The 21,213-nt window shown below is 39.4% G+C and overlaps 1 protein-coding gene across 13 annotated transcripts in view; it reads left to right on the top strand.

Moving 5' to 3' along the window:
- Positions 1–21,213, top strand: part of GAB1 (GRB2 associated binding protein 1) — a 98,512-nt gene that overhangs the window by 44,812 nt on the left and 32,487 nt on the right. For 12 of the 13 annotated variants that reach the window (XM_080590987.1, XM_080590981.1, XM_080590991.1 and 9 more), the window contains exon 2: positions 11,828–12,122. In XM_080590987.1, coding sequence (XP_080447113.1) covers positions 11,828–12,122 — 295 coding nt within the window. Of the gene's footprint in view, positions 1–1,311; positions 1,826–11,827; positions 12,123–21,213 lie in introns of those variants that run through there. The other variant, XM_080590983.1, reaches the window with a different exon arrangement.

The following is a 21,213-nucleotide window of genomic DNA, read 5'->3' as shown; positions in this document are numbered from 1 at the left end:
GATTGATGATTTGATCTGTATAGTGGAAAATCTAGGCAGGATATCCTTTCTCTGTTATTCCTTGGTGTGATGGCATCAGGGTCTGTCTTAACATGGGGGAAGGGAAAGGAGTATCCTATTAACAGGCAGAGTGGTTTCAAGGGACTCTTAAACTGTGAACTCGCAGGGAACCTCACATTTACTCTCCTTGTTGAACCATTTGTGCTTTGAGCTACGATGATGCTGTGTGGCTTCTGCTGCTGTGCTGAAAAGCTTGCTCGTGTGCAGTACAGCCATTTTGCATTTGGAAGTGGTTGTGGGTATTGTGCTGAAATATATCATCAGGAGCTCCTCTGTGGTTAGCGTGAGTGCTTGCAGGCCTTAATGAAATACCGCATTGATGGGCTAGATCCAGCCTTATACTGCAGAAAGGCAGTGCCCGAGCTTCCCCTGCTAAGGAAAGAGTATTTCAAGTGCATTTCTATGACTGAAATGCCTCTAAAACCCATGCAGTCAGTGCCTGATGTACGGTAGAGGTTCAGTGAATGCATGATCAAGTGTGTCTGCAGGGCAGCAAGCATGCTCGGAGTTGTGTTGGGATATTATTAGGACCTTGTGTTTTGGCATGCTTGTAATTATTCCTCAGTAATACCCCTAGCCTGAAATTTCTTCGCACTTCCAAGGCAGAGGGATGTTATCAGCTTCAGTGATTGAAGAAGAACCCTTGATCTAGTAGCCTTAAGCTCCCGACAAGGAGGCCATATAAAAAAGGCACTGATTATTTTCCCCCACCCCGTTCCCCTCTTCAGGAGATGCAGTAGGGCTCTCTACAAGAGGGGTGAATCCCTTTCAGAGTCAGCTCATTCTGCTCTTATCTTGGTGACCTGGTTGTGTTGCAGTGTAACCGCAGAGGAGGAACCTGAAGCCTTTGGGGAGGGATGACAAAAACAGGACGTGATTGTGGGTTTGCAAGACAGCAATCAACCGGTACTTGGAATGCAAGACGAAATCATTAAAACTAATGAAAAGAAATGCTTTAATTGCCTGTCTGGACTTCGGAATCTATAACTCTGGAGCGTTCATGCCAAGATGTTAGTAAAATTTAAAGCACATGACTTTTATATTGGTAATGAAAATGTCTGCGGTGTCATTGCATGGGCTTTTACATCAGGGGAGGATAAAGACCTTTCCCTCTGTAACACGAAGTTCTCTTTGACTACTTCAAACTAGGAAGGTCCTTCTCATTACCAGACTGTTCAGTGACTTTTGATCATAAGACTCTTTTTATTCTTTCAACTGCAGTGTTTAAATGGACTACTGGTTACATTTCATACTAGGATGTAATAATGATTTGGAAAACAAGATACCATGCTGCAAGAAACTTCTATTGCCTTTTACTGCTTACACTATCGTAAAACTGAGTTGGTTTTATGAAACAGTCTAATGACTGACTTCAATGCAGAACCTCAATATATGCAAGAATTTGTACCTATGTACACTGAATGATGTTGCACTGTTTTTAACCTAGTTCAGCCTTGAATCTGTAACAAACATCGTGAGTCTATGCAGGTAGCATGCTTTTAAAGCAACGTTTTGAAAACCGAAGCGAGGGAAGGTTTTTCAAGTCTTAAACCCACCCCTCATGTATTAAATCATTCGAAATCTTACAATTGCTGTTATTTTCAGGCCATTGTGTCTACTTCCTGTTGGTCAAAGGTTATGAGGATAGGGTGGTGTATAGTGAGATGGAAAGCCGACAGGAAAAAGAAAGCCTTGCTTATTTTGGGGTAGACACAACTACAGAAATGGCCAGGACATTGCTTAAGTTTTCTGAAGACTTAAAGAGGTAAACTAGAAAAAACTGCTCTTGTTGTTTATTTTTCTGCTTTTTAATTCATGTGTACGGAAAATGATTTGGATTAAGTAAACAAGGGCTTCCTTACAGAACGGTATCTTTCTGCTTGAAATATGTTTTTTTTTAAATGGTTTAGCTTTTGTTTTGTTTTAGAAGTGGACTTGATAAAACTTTGTGAAGCACCGGTCAAAACCTCCACCCGTTTGTTCACTTGCATTGCTAACTCATTTAAAAAAAAAAAAAAGAAAAAAAGGAAGTTTTATGCCACAAAGTGCAAGTAGGAGTTCCGTGATGTATTGCTTCAGTGCATTACAGGCATATGTGGGCATACGTAGGTGTGTTAATACAGTCCTCTAAAACACTTAGCTTATCTTAATATTTGTATCATTATTCAAGAACCATATGTTATTTCTTGGCTGTTAAAACAGTAGTGCGAGTCCTTCAGTTTTGTCAACACGCAGGCTTGCAGCGAGCTGTTGGGAGCAGATGCTGGCTGGCTGGGGCTTGGCGTGCCGGCGCTCAGGTTCCTCCGGCAGGGCGCCTCGGCTCTTGTGGTAAGCAATTGTGGCAAAGTGATTCCAAGGATTTGGTTTCTGAACAAATCTGGATTCATAAGGTTGCTGTGGGGTGGGAAGAAAAGAGATAAATTAGTTGGTCGTGGTGGTTAAATTCTACAAAACTGTTGATCTAATAATAAGTTGTGTGATGGTACTGTTAGAAGCTAGGAAACAAAAAACTTTTTTACTGGAGCTGATGAGAGTGAGTAGCTTTTTGTAAGCTACTCAGAGTTGTTATACTGAAGCTTTTTAATTTTCAAGTATGCTGGTATATAGTTAAGTATGCAATGTAGCTGATTTTTCATCTTAACCCTTTTGTAACTACTACTGACTTATTTGAACCTTAAGAAGTATATTGTTTGCCATCTAGGTAGGAAAAACGTTTTTTTTATTATACTAGAATCTCAGCGTAGTATAAGAATTTGTTATAATGTATTGGTAGTTTTGACTGTGCTGGTTTATTTAGAAATCTTTTCTTTCTCTGGAGTTCTTCAGGTCAGCTGTGAAAATGCTCTGAGCACAGTTTCGAAGTGGTTCTCAGTGATCAAGGGTGGATGTATGTATCGGACACAATGCTGACTTTTGTTGTACTTTTGAATTTTCTTACCAGCTCTTTTTCCATCTCTGCCCACTTGATTCATGCACATTGCAGACCTGATGATTTGTAGTGGGAAGGCTGATAATTTTGCTCCTAAAATAATGTAAACAACGCTGAGCATGCCCATCCTATTTCTCCCCCTTCCCTGCAATAAGGAATTCCTTGCAATGTCTTACAGTATTTAAAATATAGTGTGTTGATTTTCCTTGTAATACCTTGGCAGAACAATAGCTTTCCCTTCAGCATGCCCGAAGTGGCCCAACAAAGTGTGAGCCCTCTCATTGCTGTAATAGTGGCTGACTCACTCACAGAAGAGGCTCCAGCTTCAGTCTGCAGATGCTTGACTTGCAAAAATGTCAGCTAGCACACAGAGCATACAGTCTTGGTTTCACAAGGAATGGATAAGGATGGAGTGTCAACATGTCCTAAATTTAATTTGTAAAGATCATTTAAATAGTCTGGAATTTCCTTTGGAGACTTTTCCATGAGTGTTAATAGATGTCTAGCGGCTTCTTTCAGTAGGCAAGCAAGTAGTAGCTTAAGCTACACTAGCTAGATGGGGAGGCAATTTGTAGAAATTACGGAGTAACTTTGCACTGTCCTCAACTCTGCCTTAATTCATCATCCCTTGTTGAATTCGGTGAAAATGTTGCTTCCGTAGCCCAAATCCCCTTTCTTTTATGGGGAATACAAAACACAGCATTTAAGCCAATGAATATTTTGACTGAGATGACACGCGGAATGCTTGGCCTGTGTGGTCATCTGTAGAATTGTCTGTCTTGTATGCAGCATGAGCACACTTGAGTGATCCAAACATGAAACAGAGAAGCAATTTCAGTGTCCTTTAAAGGGTCCAAAATAGTGATGGAGTTTTTACACAGTTCTAATGTCTTGCTTTTCTTTGTATCTAAGGCTTTCTCAGATTATGGAGACAGATATCTGCACAGGCAAGTAAGGAAAAAAATGAAAAATGAATCTGTACAAAAAAAAAAAAACACACTGGGTTTGTCAACTGGAAGACTGGCATTTTTTCACACCCTGTTATAAGCACCACTTCAAAATGACTACCCAGCTAGGGAATGAAAAATGAGTAGACAAAAATAAATGGTAGAATATTTCATCCCCTGCCACTGGTGGGAAAGCAGCTGGTAATATCCATGGAGTATAGGCTTGACATTTCAGCTTTAGATTAATTGTGTCTTTATAAGTACTGATTTTTTTTGGTTTTCTATGCATTGTTCTCATGCGACTTGTCACGATGTGTACTCCTGAGCTCAGGACAGTGGAGCCGGAGTCGAACACAGTGTGGCTTGCTTCTTGCCTGGGTTGTTGTGTGCAGGGAGTCTCGTCAGTGCTGCAGTAATCCTTGTAATAAGAAGTGTACAGTCATTTAATAATAATAATAATAAAAAAGCAGAACCTACCCTGAATGTTTTGCTTTCCTAGATTAAGACTGGGAGGGGGAAGGGACTTTTAATTAAGAGTTGATGAAAAGACTCAAGTAACTTGTTTTTTTAAAAAAAGGCAAAAACCCCACCAACTACACCACCTTCGTCTGATAAATACACAAAAACATGACTGTATATATGTATGGGAAAGATGAGAGGAAGGTGCCCAGGATGTGGTTGTGATGAGAGAGGAAAAGATGAAATGTGGGAGATGTTCTGAGAACAAGGGCAGCAAGCCAAAGGTGCCATGCAGATAAGTGGGTAAGGGACCTGCAACAGATACACTTCTCTGTATGCCATGAAAAGTGGTTGTCCAGGTTTCAGCTAGGATAGAGTTAACTTTGCTCCTAGTAGCTGATACAGTGTTACGTTTTCATTGCTGACAAAACAGTGAGAGGAGATGGCGAAGCTCATTTTTGTCATAGGGAGCACGTTGTTGGCAAGACTGGTATGAAGCTGTGTGTTAGCCACCCAGGGTGGGTGTTGTGTAGCAGAACAAAGCAAAAAGGTAAGCTTGCAAGAGATAAGAAACAGCAGAATGTAGGTGTTAAGGGGTGGGTGAGATGATGTAGGAAGCTGGAAGGATGGTCTGGTCACTGGTTCTAGCTTGGAGACGTGATGGCCCAGTTCCTGGCTCCACTGGAGACCTGCTTCGTTGCATTACCTCGGTGAGTCAGTTCGCCTTTGGTGAAGATGCAGCGATAGTTCTCTGGTGTGCAGGAGTATTGCAGAGAAACTAGTGCTTGCCATTACAAAATTTCTGACATAGTGCAGAAAAGTGTTGAAGTGGCTGATGCTACCAGTCATGATAAGGATCAGTGTGATATGGAGAAGATGATACAGATTTGGCTGTATAATTACACTGGGAATAGGCACAAGACTTTAATAATAATAAAAAAAAGAATAAAAAATTGTGAAGGATTATGAAAACATTCAATTAGTTTCAGATTGACAAAACAGCAGTTAGAGTGCTAAAATTATCGTCTGAGTTGTATTTTGTCCTGTTTTTAATGCTTTAATTAGCTGCGTAATGCTGGGAGACTAGTTAGTTCACATGCTGAACCATCACTTATGAAACAGTGCTCACAGCAAATCTGTGTGCAAGTATTGTTCTGCTGTATTTGCAGTGTTTTCTTTTGTTTATTTAACAAGCTAAAGTTAGAATCGACAGCACAAGACTAGAAAATGGTGACAATAGTTTGAAAACAGGAAATTTTGGCCTTGTGTGTATTCGGAACAGATGATCAGGATGATGGCCAGGAGAGTGGAAACTTCCACTGAGACTGTTTTTTCCTTATTTTGCTCAGTGAGAAAAGATGGTGCTTCCTGGAAAACAAGTCTTAAGTATTTAAAGAAAGTAATAATATATCCAGTGTTTTCCTCATATCACGTTTGTTTGTTTTGCAGCAATCTGTTTACACTCCTTGGTGTTTAATGCTACTAAAAGTAGAACACTTGGACTGTTATGAAATCTTGGAAATGAAGTTTCTGCTCTTAGAGTTAAGATACTAACATGCTTTATTTTGTGCTGAGTTTATTCAGTATGTTTTATTTTTTTTAAAGGCATCACTTTTTCAGGAAGTGTGTGGCTGCTCCCAGTAGGTGTTACAGCACTGATTTTAAAAAGTAACTAATAATTTTGTGTCCTTGAGTTGTGATGCTTTTAGTAGGGCCATTTATTAAAGGCTTCCTAAAAATGCTTTCCGAAAAACATCCCTTAATCTATTTCCATGTAGAAATATACAAGTGCTAATTTCTCAGGGAAAACGTCAGCCAAACTTTTAATTTCACCATTTAGGATTTCTGCAAGTGGAAACAGTGAAGTACTGTGTTTGAACTAACATTACTTAAGGTGACCTATTTTAGCTGCTTCCCGGCCGTCCTCCCAGGTACATGCCTTGTGGTAACGAAGCTCAGTGGTGACAGCTGTCACTGCCCTGTGCCCAACACAAACAGGACCTAAAAAGAAGCCTAGTGCAAAGGAGCGCTGTGGTTATGGCGTTTGGGCTTCTGAAGGGATGCAGAGCTGAGGTCCAACGCGTGAGTCAGCGAGGCAGCGTCGGAGGTGTTTGGCTCCTGCGATGGATGGAACACCTGGGAACTAGAAATGGGGAGGGAAAGGGGAGAAGAAATATTTAGCTTCTGGTTGCCATCCTTCTTCCTGTTTGTCCAAGACTTCAAGTCTTCAAGTGACTTCAGCACTGGAAAAAAGGTAGAGATATGGGTGAAATGGAGCACAAGCATAAAGAAAATAAAACCTCAATGCAGCAGATGAGTCAAGCGACCTCAACAGTATGTTCAAGACTGAAACAAAAGTTCAAAAGAGGGTTCTGAAGTGACGAGGGCCGTCTTCCCCCTTCCCTTACTTCTCTCTAGTTCACATTCCGCTTCTTTTCTCCTTACTTGAGAAGTTCTTTTGGAGCAAAGCAGTGTTTTATCACATGTTTGTAAAATATGAAGTGTTCTCTTGGATCCTTCCCTGTGGCCCTGGGTCAGTTGCTTCTTTCTTCCAAGCTTTAGTTTACTTCGCTGGGAAAGAAAAATGGCAAATACTGCCCTTTTGAAGTACTTTGCACAATACTAAGATGAAAAACTGAGCATGTGCCTACTGGAGAGATGAGAAGGAAGGTCTGAGACCTGTAATTTTATTCTTGGTTCTACTGGTCAATCATGGGCAAAGATTTATTAGTGAATTTGCTGGAGAGGAGCGGGAGCAATACTTCCTTGGAGCTGGACAGTGCTTAACAATTCTGGAGATTTTTTTTCAGTGGGTTCTACCTGAGAGAAAAGCAGACCTTATCTAGAAGGGGAAAAGCAACTTTAAATGATGTGAGGATTATGGGTCATAATACTTAGCAAACCAGACAAGGACAATTGACAGTCTGTCAGGAAGCAAAGTTACTTGACCACGTGAGAACTGTAAGAAAGATTGGCCAGAACAAGTTGTTTTCGATTTATTTAGCAGCTCTAAGCTTTTAAACACTTCATGCAACTATTTTGGCCTCTTGAGCAGCAGCTTGAGGGGATCTAAATGGAACGTTAAGTCCTTTTTAAAATAAAAAGGCAAATTATCTATTCTTTCCGGGCCCCTTCCTCCTTCCTTTCCCCCTCCACTTAGACACACATCCACTATTTCCTACATCTTTGAACTAGTGCCAGCAGCTGAACGAGGTACATCTCAGATACATGCGACAAGAAGAGAAATAAATAAATCCATAAAAATTTAAGGGAAGTATAGCTAAAGTGTGGTTGACATCTTCAGCAGATACACCTCACGTAAGGAGATATTGCATATAGTCTTAGCTACAAGCTTTTAAAAACAACAACAAAAAAACAAAACCACCACTGTGCTAAATGATGCTTTCTATGAGTATCCTAGCTGATTTACTCTTTTCTAAATCAAAATTTTACATATGAGTGAGTGGGAAAAATTAATAAGAATTTCTTATTTCTGTTTTATAATCTACTCAAAATGCTGCTTGAAAATTACTGGATTTCAGTATTACCCTGATCATTTGATGCTCTGTGGGTGAGCAGCTTGTCACATTTTAGCCTACTTCAAAACCAAGCAAACAAGCTTGTTTCTATAGTTGTGATGGTCTCATGATACGGTGGTCTCATGATGTAAACAGGACAATGTTTGGCAAGAGTAGTGGAGTCCTATGTTAGACCAGCTGATACGCTTTGCGGCTCTAGCAGAAAAAAAGCTGAGAGGCACACAAGTCCTTTCTTAGTCTGAAACAAAAGCAGCAAACCTTGTTTTGCAGTAAATTATGTTAGAAGCCTCCATGGGCTTCTGGTGAGCTTGAGTCGCGTGACATTTGCCTTGTTACCCTTTCAAAACCATCAGTTTTACTTCAGAATTAGGGGTTTGATCTGCATGCAGTTCTGTAGCTAGTAGTTAGTATAAGTATATATTTTAGAATTCCATTTATTAATAACGTTTTCTTATATGTCTATCTATCACTTCAAACACGCAACTTTTCCTGCATTAAACACTGGTTTTCTGTGCTAGAAATCAACTAGATTAAGCTTGAGAAGTTAAAAATATACTCAGTAGGTTATGGGATTTGAACATTGTTCCAATACCAATATCGTTTAAGCCTGGAAAAATATTTGAGCAAATAATGTATGGTTGGTAGTTGTAAGTGACATGACAGATAATTGGTACTTATAATATTCCTGTGGCTTAAACCAGTTGCTTTTTTCTTTTTTTTGGTGATTAAAAGAAATAGCTGTATGCAAAATTTTCAGACAATGTCAAAAAGGATTAAAAAATTTAAATATACATAAATACATCTTTGCACATGTGCCTGCTGTCTTTTAGAGAACTCTTTTTGGAAAGCAGTTACTGAAGAAGCTCCTTCATTACATAGATAGCACAGGATTTTGTACTTCAGTGAGGCAGTATACAGCTTTCATTACAATGACAAATACTGAAATGTTAAAAATAGATCAAGCTTTAAGAATCCCAGATATTTTCAAAAAACAAAGAGTGATTTATGTGGGCTCATTTTGCACTTTGACAAAATATAGAGGCGCTTTTGTACTATGATTAGCAAGGGTGCTGATGTCAGTTCTCTTGTCTAGCTTTAAGCTTTATTCTGCTGCTAAATTGTGCTTTGTACTGTAATCCAGAGAACCTTTGTATCTGCCTTATTAGTGTGTAGTTTATGGAATTGCTTTTGTTTTTGAATATAATCTGTGCCAGTTCCAGTGAGCGTGACTCATTATCTGACTGAAATAAACATTCACATATGCACTATGTGAAAACTCTTCAAAAATAGTAGCAGGTGCTGCTGGGCTGAATTCGATGTTTTAAGTACTTCATAGTTGCTTTTTTGTAGCCTGAAGGGCTCAAAACAAATTCTGTTTAGCTGGTTGATTTTTCTGAATTTAAGAGTGCTGTTTACTCATTAGTTCTCAACAAAGACTGGTGGGATTGATAATATGAATTTTTCACTTGTTACCACAGTATTGGAACTGAGCTCTCATGAGAGGCATGCTTGGTTGGTACAGAGTTAATTTTTATTCCGTGAATCGTGAGACAAATGCATCTTGTAGCTTTCTTCCTCTAATCTTTCCTTCTCATTTAAGCATCGACCAAGTCCTCTGACTGACTGAAGGCTGAGGTTCAAGATAAGTCCAGTTTGTGAAGTATGAGTTTTGCAGTTCATTCAGAAGTTATCTGTGGTCAGTCTTGTCTGAAGAGAATGCCTCTGATACCGACGTTTCCTGTTATCCCAGAATCGAAGTTGTCACTTGGCTTGGAAACAGGAAACCGAAACAAATCTTACCAGTGTTTCTGGGTCACTGTTACGCGATGCTTAGCAGCTGTGCTACTAGAAGATGCTCCTTCAGGAAATCAAAGTTAAGGTGTTTGGTTTGCCCCATCTGCCACTGCAGTGTTTTCTGCTTACCCAGTTGAACTTGGTGGTGCTGTGTACATCATTGCTTGAGGCCCTGACTCAATCCATGTGGTTCCACATTTTGAGGCAGATGCTGTGTTCACAGCTACAATAAGTATACTTATTTTACCAAGTTGCCTTAAAATCGAATAACTTCTTGCAGCTTAGTAGCTGGAGAATGGATTTCAAACCTTACTTAAGCTGTCTGGCATTCTTCCCTTTCTTCCATTTTCTATATTATCTTTTCATAACAGCCTCCTGGGCTTGATACCCAAAAAAGCACGTGTGCTTGACAATGAGCGGTTTGTGAGTCTCCAGTGCAGAGCTGATGGCAGTGGATTGGAGCTGAGAGATGGTGGTACAGTTCTGACTGTTCCCAATGTCTTCCTCCATTGGTTTGTTCAAAGGTTATAGCTTCATAAAAATGAAATAGACCTGTTTTCTCAGGAAGTAAGAGAGTTTGAGTCTTTTTTCCTAATGTATTGTCAGAAACTCTTGATTTCAAAGCTACATTGCAGTATGTAAAGGATATTGCGTCTTGACTTCCTCTGGAACCATCCCTGCTGATTCTTTCTTTCCTTTAGCCTTTTGTTCTGCCATGGCTAGCGTACAGGCAGGGTTAGCTGATACTCACCTGCATATTTTTGGGGTTTGTTCTCTTGCTTTTTGTCCTTAAAAGGACTTGCTTGTAACTTTGCGTGAATATCTGAAGGAAGTTTTTAAACAAGTAACTTGTTGCCCTGCAGTCTTGTACTCTGCCCTATGCATGGTTTGGCTACTGTGTTGACATGCCTTGGTTGCCAACTTTGCTGAAAAGTGTGTGTGTGGGGGGGGAACACACAAAAAAAACACCATGTGAAGGCTCTCCATTGAATCCAGGCTCCACTCAAAATTGTGAGAACGCAATGCACCTCTTCTAGTGGGCTGTAACAGTACGTCTGGTTTCTTCTACCGTGCCCTTTATCCTAGCATGTGTGCATATAAGGGAGCTTACAGTGTAGGATGCTGTGCTGTTGGTAGGGCTGAGGTACCAAAAAAAAACAAAATGCAGTGAAGTGGGGCAACAAGAATGCTGTTGGTAACAAGACAGATGTATGCAAACCTTGCTCTCTTGGTTTGAGTTAGCATCTTTGGAGTGACAGAGCATGTTTTATGATAAGTGATGGAGGCCCCCAGCGATGAAAGGCAGCTGAGGATTAGTTGGAAGATGAGGCAATTTAGTTCTGTTCTTATCCTTGGCCAGCTTCTATCTATCTGTAGCAGCAGGGAGGTTGGTATAACAAGTGCAGTAATTGTATTTTTTTTTTTCCTGTGGATGTACCTTATGCAGGGACTTTTCATGTGGTGAAACTAGACAATTTGGTCATTTTTCCCCTTCCTCCTCTAACTTTTTCTGAAATAATAATGTAGGTCCTTCTCTGTAACTACAACTGTGAAATGTTAAGAGGTTCTGAGGGCAGAGATTGCTTAACATCAAGAGGAATGTGTGGTGTGAACAGTGTGCTCTTGAACTATCAGGTTGCTATCATTGAGTATCAGTTTAAAAAAAAAAAGCTAGAATCCATCAGTCTGAAGTGGCCAATACTGGGGGAAAAAAAACACAATGGAGGGCTTAGACATATTTCGCTTCTGCTTCCTTCAGAAGTTTTTTATGCTTTTTGCCCTTCTCCTGGCCTCCTCCCCACCTTTTTCTCTTTACTAAATTCATCCTTTCTCCTTTTTTAAATAGTGACTTAATTATATGTTCTCTTTTTTAAAAACAAAGCTTGAATACAGAAGAAATAAACCTTGAAATACAAACTCACTAATCCTCTAGTCCGTTGCTGTAATAAGTATATGGATTGTGTTAAATTCAGCTGTTGAATTATAATATAACTTTTTATTAATACTCAGTTCTACCCAGGGTGAAACCATATGTAAAATGTAACAATTTTAAAGTATTCCTACTTCTAATTTTTTCCCTTTTTCTCACTAATTTTCAGGCATGGAAGAGGAGATGGTTTGTGCTTCGCAGCGGCCGTTTAACAGGAGATCCAGATGTATTGGAGTACTACAAAAATGACCATGCCAAGAAGCCTATCCGAATTATTGACTTAAATTTATGTCAGCAAGTGGATGCTGGATTAACATTCAACAAAAAAGAGTTTGAAAACAGTTATATTTTTGATATCAACACTATAGACAGAGTTTTCTATCTGGTGGCAGACAGCGAGGAGGAGATGAATAAGTGGGTCCGATGCATCTGTGATATCTGTGGGTTCAACCCTACAGATGAGGGTAAGTTCTGTTGTTTTTTTTTTCCTAAGAAAGTGGTCTATCTACATGCAAAGACTGTTCCAAAGATCAAATGACTATTTTTAGCTAGTATGTTTTAAAACTCATATGCATTAACTGTGAAATTTCCTTGTTACCTTGAAAAAATGTAAGCAGAACAGAGGGAGATATTAAGAATTCATTACAAATTAAGTGTGCTGTAGAAATGGAATGATGCTCTTCTGCTTTGCATGATGTTAGGTCTTGAGAATATAGGGAAAATCAAAGTAAAATCATGCAAAACAGAAGATAATCATCAAAGGAATCCTGTGTGGTATAAAGCACATGGCTGTGCAAGCAGAAATGGGTGCAAAATGTCCGGTTTCTAATATTGCCATTTCTCCATCTGTTTTGCAACTTGGAAAAAATGTCCTCTCCTTACTGGCTGAAACAAACAAAAAATAACTTGTAGCTCTCCACTCTCTAGCTCAAATCCTACCAAAATAGACGTTGTGTGAAAGCAGCATGTAGGAAACAAGATGGTGTTAAATACCTACAAACAGCTCATTGCCATTGCTTCTCCTGAAGCTAGCCTTATTTATTTGCTTATTAGTGGGTTGCATGAATAGCTGTAGCCATGTGCACAGTCACATAGAGGTCACAAGAGGCTTGCCTGACTGAAGGGGGGGCTGTAATTAAATCCTTTTTTTGGGGGGGAGGGGGGGGGGAGGGTTGTGGGTTGAGGTAGGGCTTTTATCTCTCTTTCTACTCCAGCCAAATGGCCTAAAATGACTGGAAAACATTCTTGCTTTCCGAAGAGGGGTTCTTCTCTTTCTCCTTAATGCAGTTTTGAACTAAAACTTTGTCATGAAAACTCCATCTATAGATTACCACTCTAATAGTAAACTCAGTGAAGGGCACTTATTTTGACAGTTACAGCATGTTTTTATGACATCCTTAATATAACTGAGACCACCCACAACACATTTCTAAAAGCAATTGCCATATGAATCAGTGTTCAGTCTGCCAGGCATCTGTTACGTACAGGAGAGAGACAGGCAGGTGATTGCTTTCTGATGGATAATGCACCAGTGCAGCTGTGGGCAAGAGATGCTCAGAAATCATTGGTTCTGGGGATAAACCAGGAATCTGGGAAGTAAAGAGGAAATGTGCTTATCTGCCTGCTGTGCTGTACGTGAGAGCGCATGTCCACTGTGTGTAATGGAAAAGTAGGGTCACCTCAAAACCACGAGGCCTTCTCTTGCTTGAGGGCTGATGTATTAATTAGTCCTTAATTTTCTGTTGATGAAATTCTCTATGAACGCAGAGAGCTAACAATGGCCTGTTTTGATCTGTTCTTTTTTTGTTTGTTTGAATCATTTTTATTAATAAAACTTCTCCCCATTATGCTCTCATTGTGTTTTATCTTCAGAATTTTAGTGTTGTCTGAATTATCCTAACCCCATCGCTTCATATAATTGAAAGCTGGCAGTTCTGTCTGCTTCATGGAATTAGTGAGCTCTTGCACTACGTAGGGGAAGAATTAAAAAAGGGAAATGAGAAAAATCAGTTGCTGAGGTCTGTGTATTGCCAAATTCTTATTTTATAGGATATATCTACCTGTGAATGGAAGACTTTAAGTCATAGGCATACTTAGAAAATTCCTGTTAATGTACAGTTTATTTGGAAGTTAAAGAACAGGTGAAATTTACCACAGGCAATAAATAAACTCTATTACTTCAGTTTGGATCTAGACAACGAGACAATGTATGGGCCATAACCAACCTTCCCTTTAGCCTATGGAAATGGAAGATGGTTTTCTCTGGAGCTGGACAATGTCTCTTGCCAGACTGGTTGCAGGTCTTGTTGTGAGAGGACTGTCATTAGCCACCTTTACTAGATCAAGGACTGGGGCTCCCCACCAGCCCACAGCTCCTGCTGCTGTTTGTCTGGAAGCCCAGTCCAGTTGTCTCCTTAGAATCATGAAGAGAAGTTCAGAGAAGGTGGCACTTAACGCTGTTAGAAACGGAATATGGAGTTGCTGTTTGGGTTTGGGAGAAATAAGGGAGAAAGAGAGACAGTCAAAACTGTGCAGAGATGGAATAAAAAAAGGTTGCTTCAGTCTAGTACTGAACTGTTCCTCCCGTACTTAGTGAAAATTCAGAGATTCATGTAGTACTAAGCCTGTGTTTTCTTCCTGTTCCTCTTCTAAAATCAATTTTCACAGTGATTTATGATTAATGCTCCATTGTGACCTTCCAACTAGAAATTGATTTTTGCATGTGAAATCTATTCATTCTGGAGATCTGCAAGATTATATTTGTATTTGGAGAGTAAGAGTAACTTACATTCCTTTGTTACTGTTACAAGTCATTGAGTCTCCAGCTTTCTGATTGCATTGACTTGTGTGATCTGTAACAATTACATTATAATGTAATATAATATAATGTAATTGTATTGTTTTTTATAGGAATTTGCTTTAACTTAGGCTTTACAATTACTTAGATTATCTCTTAAGATTGCAATGAGCCCAAAACCTCAAGGAAATGTTTATTTTTTAATAACCTCAATAATTCCTCTACTTCTGTATGGAAAATTGTGAGCGCATTTTACAACTTCTTCATTAAATGCTTTTTGTTTTCAAGTGGAATCTTTTTAAAATGTATATGCAAAGGGGGGGGGGGGCTACACGTGAGCATGAATCTCAGTTGTTTTACCACCAATTTTCATACTGTACTTTTAGAATTCATATTTTTTGTGTAAGGTCAAAATATAAGGTAGGTATGGTTTAGTCATGTAGAGGTTAAACTGTAACTATAAGTGAAAACATGCTGCCAGTAATTTGTGTGCTTGGAACTCCAGTGAGACCTTCTGGGATGGAGAAGCAAAACGGACATGGGAAATGACCATTCTCTTCTCCTTGGCGCTGTGGAGACCTCAGCCGAAATACTGTGGTCTGAGTTTCCAGGAGGATGAGGATAAATGTTTAAAGAACAATAGGAGTAGAGGAAATGGATTTTTAAGTGATCGATGAGGAGAACAGTTGAAACAGTTTATTTTCTTCCCAGAAAGAAAATACTTTGGGAATAGTTGGCTTTAAAAGTATAAAAACTTGTGATAAGCAGGATATGGATCAATTGTTATCTAAAGAGAAGCAATTTGTTTTGTTTTTGGTGAGAGATGCAACGATAAGGGAAAACTTTCCAAGAATATTTAAGCACAGGTCCTGAAAGAAGGCTGTGAAGGTCCTTCCCTAGAATTCAGTAGACATTTGTGATCAATGTTTTATACGTGATCGAGCTCTGTGTTTCTGTAATTCAGTGAATTGCGTATTTGGCAGTGCAAGGGAAGGAGGAAATGATCTTACTGTATGCAAACATGTTACTTGCATGTAGTCTTTTGAATAAAGACAGCAATGATGAAGTGAAACAGGAGGGGAAAAAAGGAAAAAAAGATGTTGAAAGCTATACTTACATTTACACGAATAACTTACATGTGCTAAAGAAAATTTCCCTTGTCATAAGGAGTGTAGCATAGATCTTGCTGTGAAAAAACTACAGCTTGCTTCACACAACATTTTCAAATTTTGCAGAATTCCTGTTCAGGCAATTGCTGTCTGGTATTTGCCTCTCATGCCTTCTCCATTTTGAACAGTAAAATTGTCAACTAACTTTTTTTTTAACCATGTACTGATAATACATGTGTTATATTTGGGCACTTCATCATAGCATGTGTGTAAGAGCAATGACTGGCAGGATGAACATAACTCTACCTTCCTACCTGCTGCTTGTATATTCTCTCCAGTAAGGAACCATGCTGCATGGCCAGGTATCACTGCTACTGTACTTTGCTTGGGTTCTCTGTATCAGAGCAGGATACCATTGTGTTGCCTGTAACACAAGTGTGGAACAGAAAACGGTCTTGTGATCATCTACCTTATCATATATATATACACACACACACACCTTGTATACCTTGTCATATACTACCTTATCTGTGGTAGGAGGCATCAGCATGTAAACAGAGGAGTAGAAAGTTAGAGCAAATAAGGCAGTTTTGATTATGGTGACAGCTAAGTTCACTTAGTCCTTCAGTTATCTGACTGTGTTGAACTCTGGGATTACTGAGAAGAAATTATCAAGGGGACTTAGATAAGTAAAGTTGGATATTAGACATATTTAGGATGCCCTTCCTACATGAAGGGGCAGCCTGTAAGAGACACAAACTGTTCTTATTGAATGGATGATAGAGGCTGGCTTGTTTGGCAGATCAAAATCATTGTCAATAACATGATGAATATTGGGTACTTTGGTCATGAAAGGTCTCAAAAGTGAGAAATAGATGGAGGAATGCTAAGAAAAATGCATTGTCAGAGTAATAAACTTTTAAATAAGTTTTCTCAATGGATATGAGTGGAGTAGTAAAAAGGGAATGGAAATTTGTTACTCTTAGACATGAGGTGTAAACAGACTGAGAAGGCTGGTTTATTTTAATAGGCATGATAATAGGACGTTGCGCTGTAGAGATGATGTATGTAATGACAGTCTGTGACTTTTGACACTTCTTGGATGTGACTAATTAAAAGGAAAGTGATCTTAAAGATGATATGCCAGGAGGATGAGTGACTGGTGGCACTGAATTGAGTTAAGAATAATGTGGAAGGATGGAGTTAAGCATTAGGAGAGAGACCCTCCAGATAAGGATTGTGGATCAGTTATCTCAGAAGTAAGGCAATAATTTTAGAGGTAGCAGTGGTGCAGAGGCATCTATTGTGGGGGCTTTTTTGGATGATTACTTTAAGTAAAGGAAATGGCTGGTGAGATGGAGAAATGTGATTTCTCGGTGACAATGTCATTGCTAAGAGTGAAGTCAGAATAGACTGTGGAGGAAGTTGTCACAGTCCCCAGATACCATCTAGAGAAACTGCAGAGTGGTAGTAAAATTTGAAGTGGGTCCAGAGAAAGACCTGAAATTTGGCATTGTAGATTTTGTAGAGGTAGCTGATGGCTAAAGACCTGAGTTGGAAGGTGGCAAAGCTGAGATAATCATTGCTCACTTTCAAAGGAGAAAAGGAATACAGGACAGAACAGGAAGCTGTCTTCAACTTCAGATGATGTGTTTAAGGAGGGTGGCTAACAGCAAATGGCAAGCAGAGCACAAAATTTGTGGTGGTACATCTCCTCTTGTAAGTATATCATGAAAAACTACTTACATAAAAAACATACAATCAGGAGTGCAGTTAGAACCTTCATCTTGAGTGTTTGGGGTTCTTATGTTAAACTGCTAGCTGCCTTCAACAGAAAATCCTGTGGAAGATTGATTTTTCTTTTCCGTGAGAAAAATAGTGTGAATCTAATTTGCATAGGTAATTAAGTTATTTTTTCCCCTCTGGTTCCTGCTGGACATCTTTTGTGGCATTAAAATTGCCTGACGAGCTGCTTGGAGAAGGGGATTGCAGGAGGGTGGCTTGGAAGATGCTTGCAGATTGCTAGTTATTGAGTCGGGAGGTGCTGTTCACCATTATGCTGAGTGCTAAAAAACATCTTTTTGGAAGCCTGTAGATGTCTGTGGTTGCAGCCAGTGTGATGCAGCTGCAGCTGGGTAAACTCGCCATGTGACGAGAGCAGCCTGTTCTAGGAGGAGAGCTCTAGACCTTTATAGTGAAGGAAAAAGCTTTTTAATGTGGTGAGCTGCACTGTTTCTCTTCACAAGCACCTACAGAAGTTACCCTGTAACAGTACTTGTTGATTATTTTTCCTGCGTCACCCAGCCTGCGTACCATCTGAAGATGGGGAGAACGGGCTACATATGTTTTTTTCTTTTTTTCCCCCTTTTGAAAGAACAGCCTTCAAAAGAAAATTGCAGGTGGAGAGGGGGAAGAAATTCTGAGTGGAAATGCTTTTGGTGTTTTTGAATTTTAAATGGGTAACCAAAAGGGCAGCTTAAGATAACATATGAACTGCAGGCATTAAGTACTAAATTGTACAATTGAGCTCTGAAAGCTAGAAATGTTAGCATGCGATAGAAACTTAGAACAGTTGGTCATGTTTCTCGTTTGTATGCAGGAGCCAGGGCTGTCCTGAACAGAAAATACAGTAAGCAACTGCTGAATTCTTTGTTACCTTCTTTAAAAAGGATATTGTTATCCTCAGGAAAAGAGGGAAGAGATACTTGAGATGATATTAAGTTAACAAAACACTTCCAAAATGCACAGGGACTTTTAAAGAACTTACAAGGGTTTGATCCCTGTATAGCAGCAAGGTTCAGAATGGAGGCTCGCTGCATAGGTTTCATATTGATTGTAAGCTGATCACTTCTGCTGAAAACCTCTCTTAGGAAAGTTTGGTGTGCTGCCAAACCCAGGCTAACGTGTCCGTGCATCTTCTGGGCTGGATCTGGCTTGCATCTATTGAGTTAAATATGTGAACAGAGCAAGTGCTTGTTTGTTTGCACCCATCAGTGTACGCATGCTTGTGCTGTGTGCGTGCACACACACATGTGGCCCTTTGATTCCAGGATCTTTCATCTGAGACCGTGTAGAAGCTGAAACGAGAGGAAGCTCGAGCAGTGTATTTTGGGATGTATGGTACTACGTTAAGCAGCAGAGATAATGACTTAACAGACTAACTTAAAAAAGTCCTTGTAAGGATTAAAGTATTTAATCACATGTACCATGTATTTGATATTTTACATACGTGCAACTTGCATAGTGGATAGATGTAGAAAAACGAGTAATATAAGAGCAGAAGTTATTAGTGAATTTTCTGTACGATAGTATTTTTTTATGGCCAACACTGTATCTGAAAAATTCTGTACAAGGGTATCACTAATATTTTCTTGCCCACTGATTGTTTTAATAAGAACATCTGCACCATGGTAAATAGACTGAGTGAGACATAGAGTAGTAGAATCATGTGGTTGCATATCTGTTGCTGATTCATTAGTACAACGGGAAAATCCCACTTCTATTTTTGTCTTCCTACCTATGTTGCACAAAGAGTGCATTTTTCTTACTCTTTGATTGCGATTTTGGTATGTAGCGAAGTGATGATTCTTGTAATGAAACTGTGTACGTTGCTCACTTTGAGAGTATTTTAAATGTTTACTTTATCAGAATATTGAGCAGAGAATGTATATCACTACATGTCACAGTGCAGAAAGACTTAATTTCTGACTTAAAACAAAACAAAAAACAACAAAACAAACAACCTGAAGTGTAAACTCCTACACTCAAATCTTCTAGGTTATTCGTAGTATTCTTGTTCATAAAATTTTCCTTTTTACCACCTTGATTTTTTTATTGTTTTAATATTGAGGTAAATATAAGTATAGCTGTGAGAAAAAAAGCGTAAATTGTAGAAAAGGTGATGCCATTAACTGCTTTTAGCAAATGAAATGACAAAAGGTATCTTCTGAGAAAGCTGCTTATTCTAGCTGTACCAAATGCAAGAATTATAAAAACAAAACAGGATTCTTTTTACACTCGTTTGCATGTTAAATATTCTGGATGATTTTCCAGCTCCCAGTTGTTTCAAAGCAGTTCTAGTGCCTGAGCTCTGGGAACAAACCAAATGACTTACAAGGCTCTTTGGTGTGCAGATGACCCCTTCCCTAAAAATCTGCTGGTTCAGAATGAAGCGAGCTGATTATTGTACTCTTTGAAATCATAATAGGCTGCTGGGATAAACCCTCTTCTTCATATCAGCTTGTGAAGTAAGTGGCTAAAGAGAATGTTCTTGAGGGTACAGATAGGCAAACAGCACTCGTTTGATCAGTGATAAGTCGTTAACATTTCTGTTTTCTTGGTAGTCAAATTTGAAATAGCTTGAATGCATAAGGTGAGTAAGAAGTGGCCCCGCGGTGAAGAACTTGAGACTGAATTAAAGCAGGCAATAGCCTACACCATTTAACACCTATAAAATACCTGGAAAAAAAAAAGCACACCACCAACAAAAAAAATCTGTAGGAGGACTCAGGGATCTTGTCAAATGGTGTCCCTCAAAGTAAACGAGACAGCCTGTCATAAGGGAAGCGCTGCTAATGATCCCTTAATGCTAATTGGCTCCAAATCCTTGCTTAGAAAAGAGATCATGAGCACCTTCTGGGCATTTTGACAGTGTCACCTTTAATAATCAGTAATAATCGAAAGCCAAATGGTTGGAATAGGAAGAGTGAAATATCGTTATGTCTTTGTAAATCAATAAGTGTGATCAAATTTTGTGCGTTCTATGCAACAGTTAGTTTCCCTCTTCAGGAAAGAATTAATAGAGCTAGGAAAGGTGGGAGTGAAGGAAAACAAGCTCTGCAATGATATGGTTTCTGTACCACGAAAAAATAGGCAGCACAAAGTCAGTGAAGCTGTGACGAAGTTCCATAAAGTTGAGAATATCCCCATTGAATGGGGGAACAATGAATTGGGAACAAATGTTCATAATTTTTCTTAGGAGTGGAGCTGAAGGATATCACTTGAAGTGATCAAGCTGAAGGTTTGAATCAATAGGAAGTAGTTTTTCATACCACACATAGTATTTTGTGGAACTGCTGTCACGGGATATTGTGGAAGTCAAAAATAAATAAATAAAGGTACTCAAAAGAGGTAAGAGATTCAGCGAGAAGTCTGTCAGAGGCTGGCAAGCACGAACTCTGGATGCAGCCTCTGCACTGGGATGTCCCAAAGCCGTAAAGCCCCAGAAGCTGGGGGCAGGATGCCAGGCTTGCCTTGCTGCTTGTGCTCAGCCTGTTTGCAACAGGCCGCTATCAGAGGTGGCATCATGGGCTTAGAAACTTCACATCTGAGCCAGTATATTTAGCCTCATGGCCTTCATCACCTTACCCCGTCACCATTTACAAGATAGAGCAAGCCTTCAACTTCTATTTTTTTCTCACTCTTTTTGTTTTAAGGAAGTAATTTTTCTTTCTCCAAGCATGCTGTATTGGTCCTCTATGCTGCTTATTCCTCCTTCAAGCTTCTTGATTTTGTTTTTCCCCTGGAAAGTTGCTATTGAATCTGTTATTCTTCCTGGGAATGCCAACGCATGATTTTGTTTAAATGCCTCAGCCTTATGTAGACAGGCATCTTACTATGTACCTGCTAAGCTCTCCTGACTACCTACAG

The sequence above is a fragment of the Anser brachyrhynchus genome (genome assembly GCF_964034855.1).
Source record: "Anser brachyrhynchus genome assembly, chromosome: 4".
NCBI lineage: Eukaryota > Metazoa > Chordata > Aves > Anseriformes > Anatidae > Anser > Anser brachyrhynchus.
This window is presented reverse-complemented; position numbering and strand designations above follow the sequence as displayed.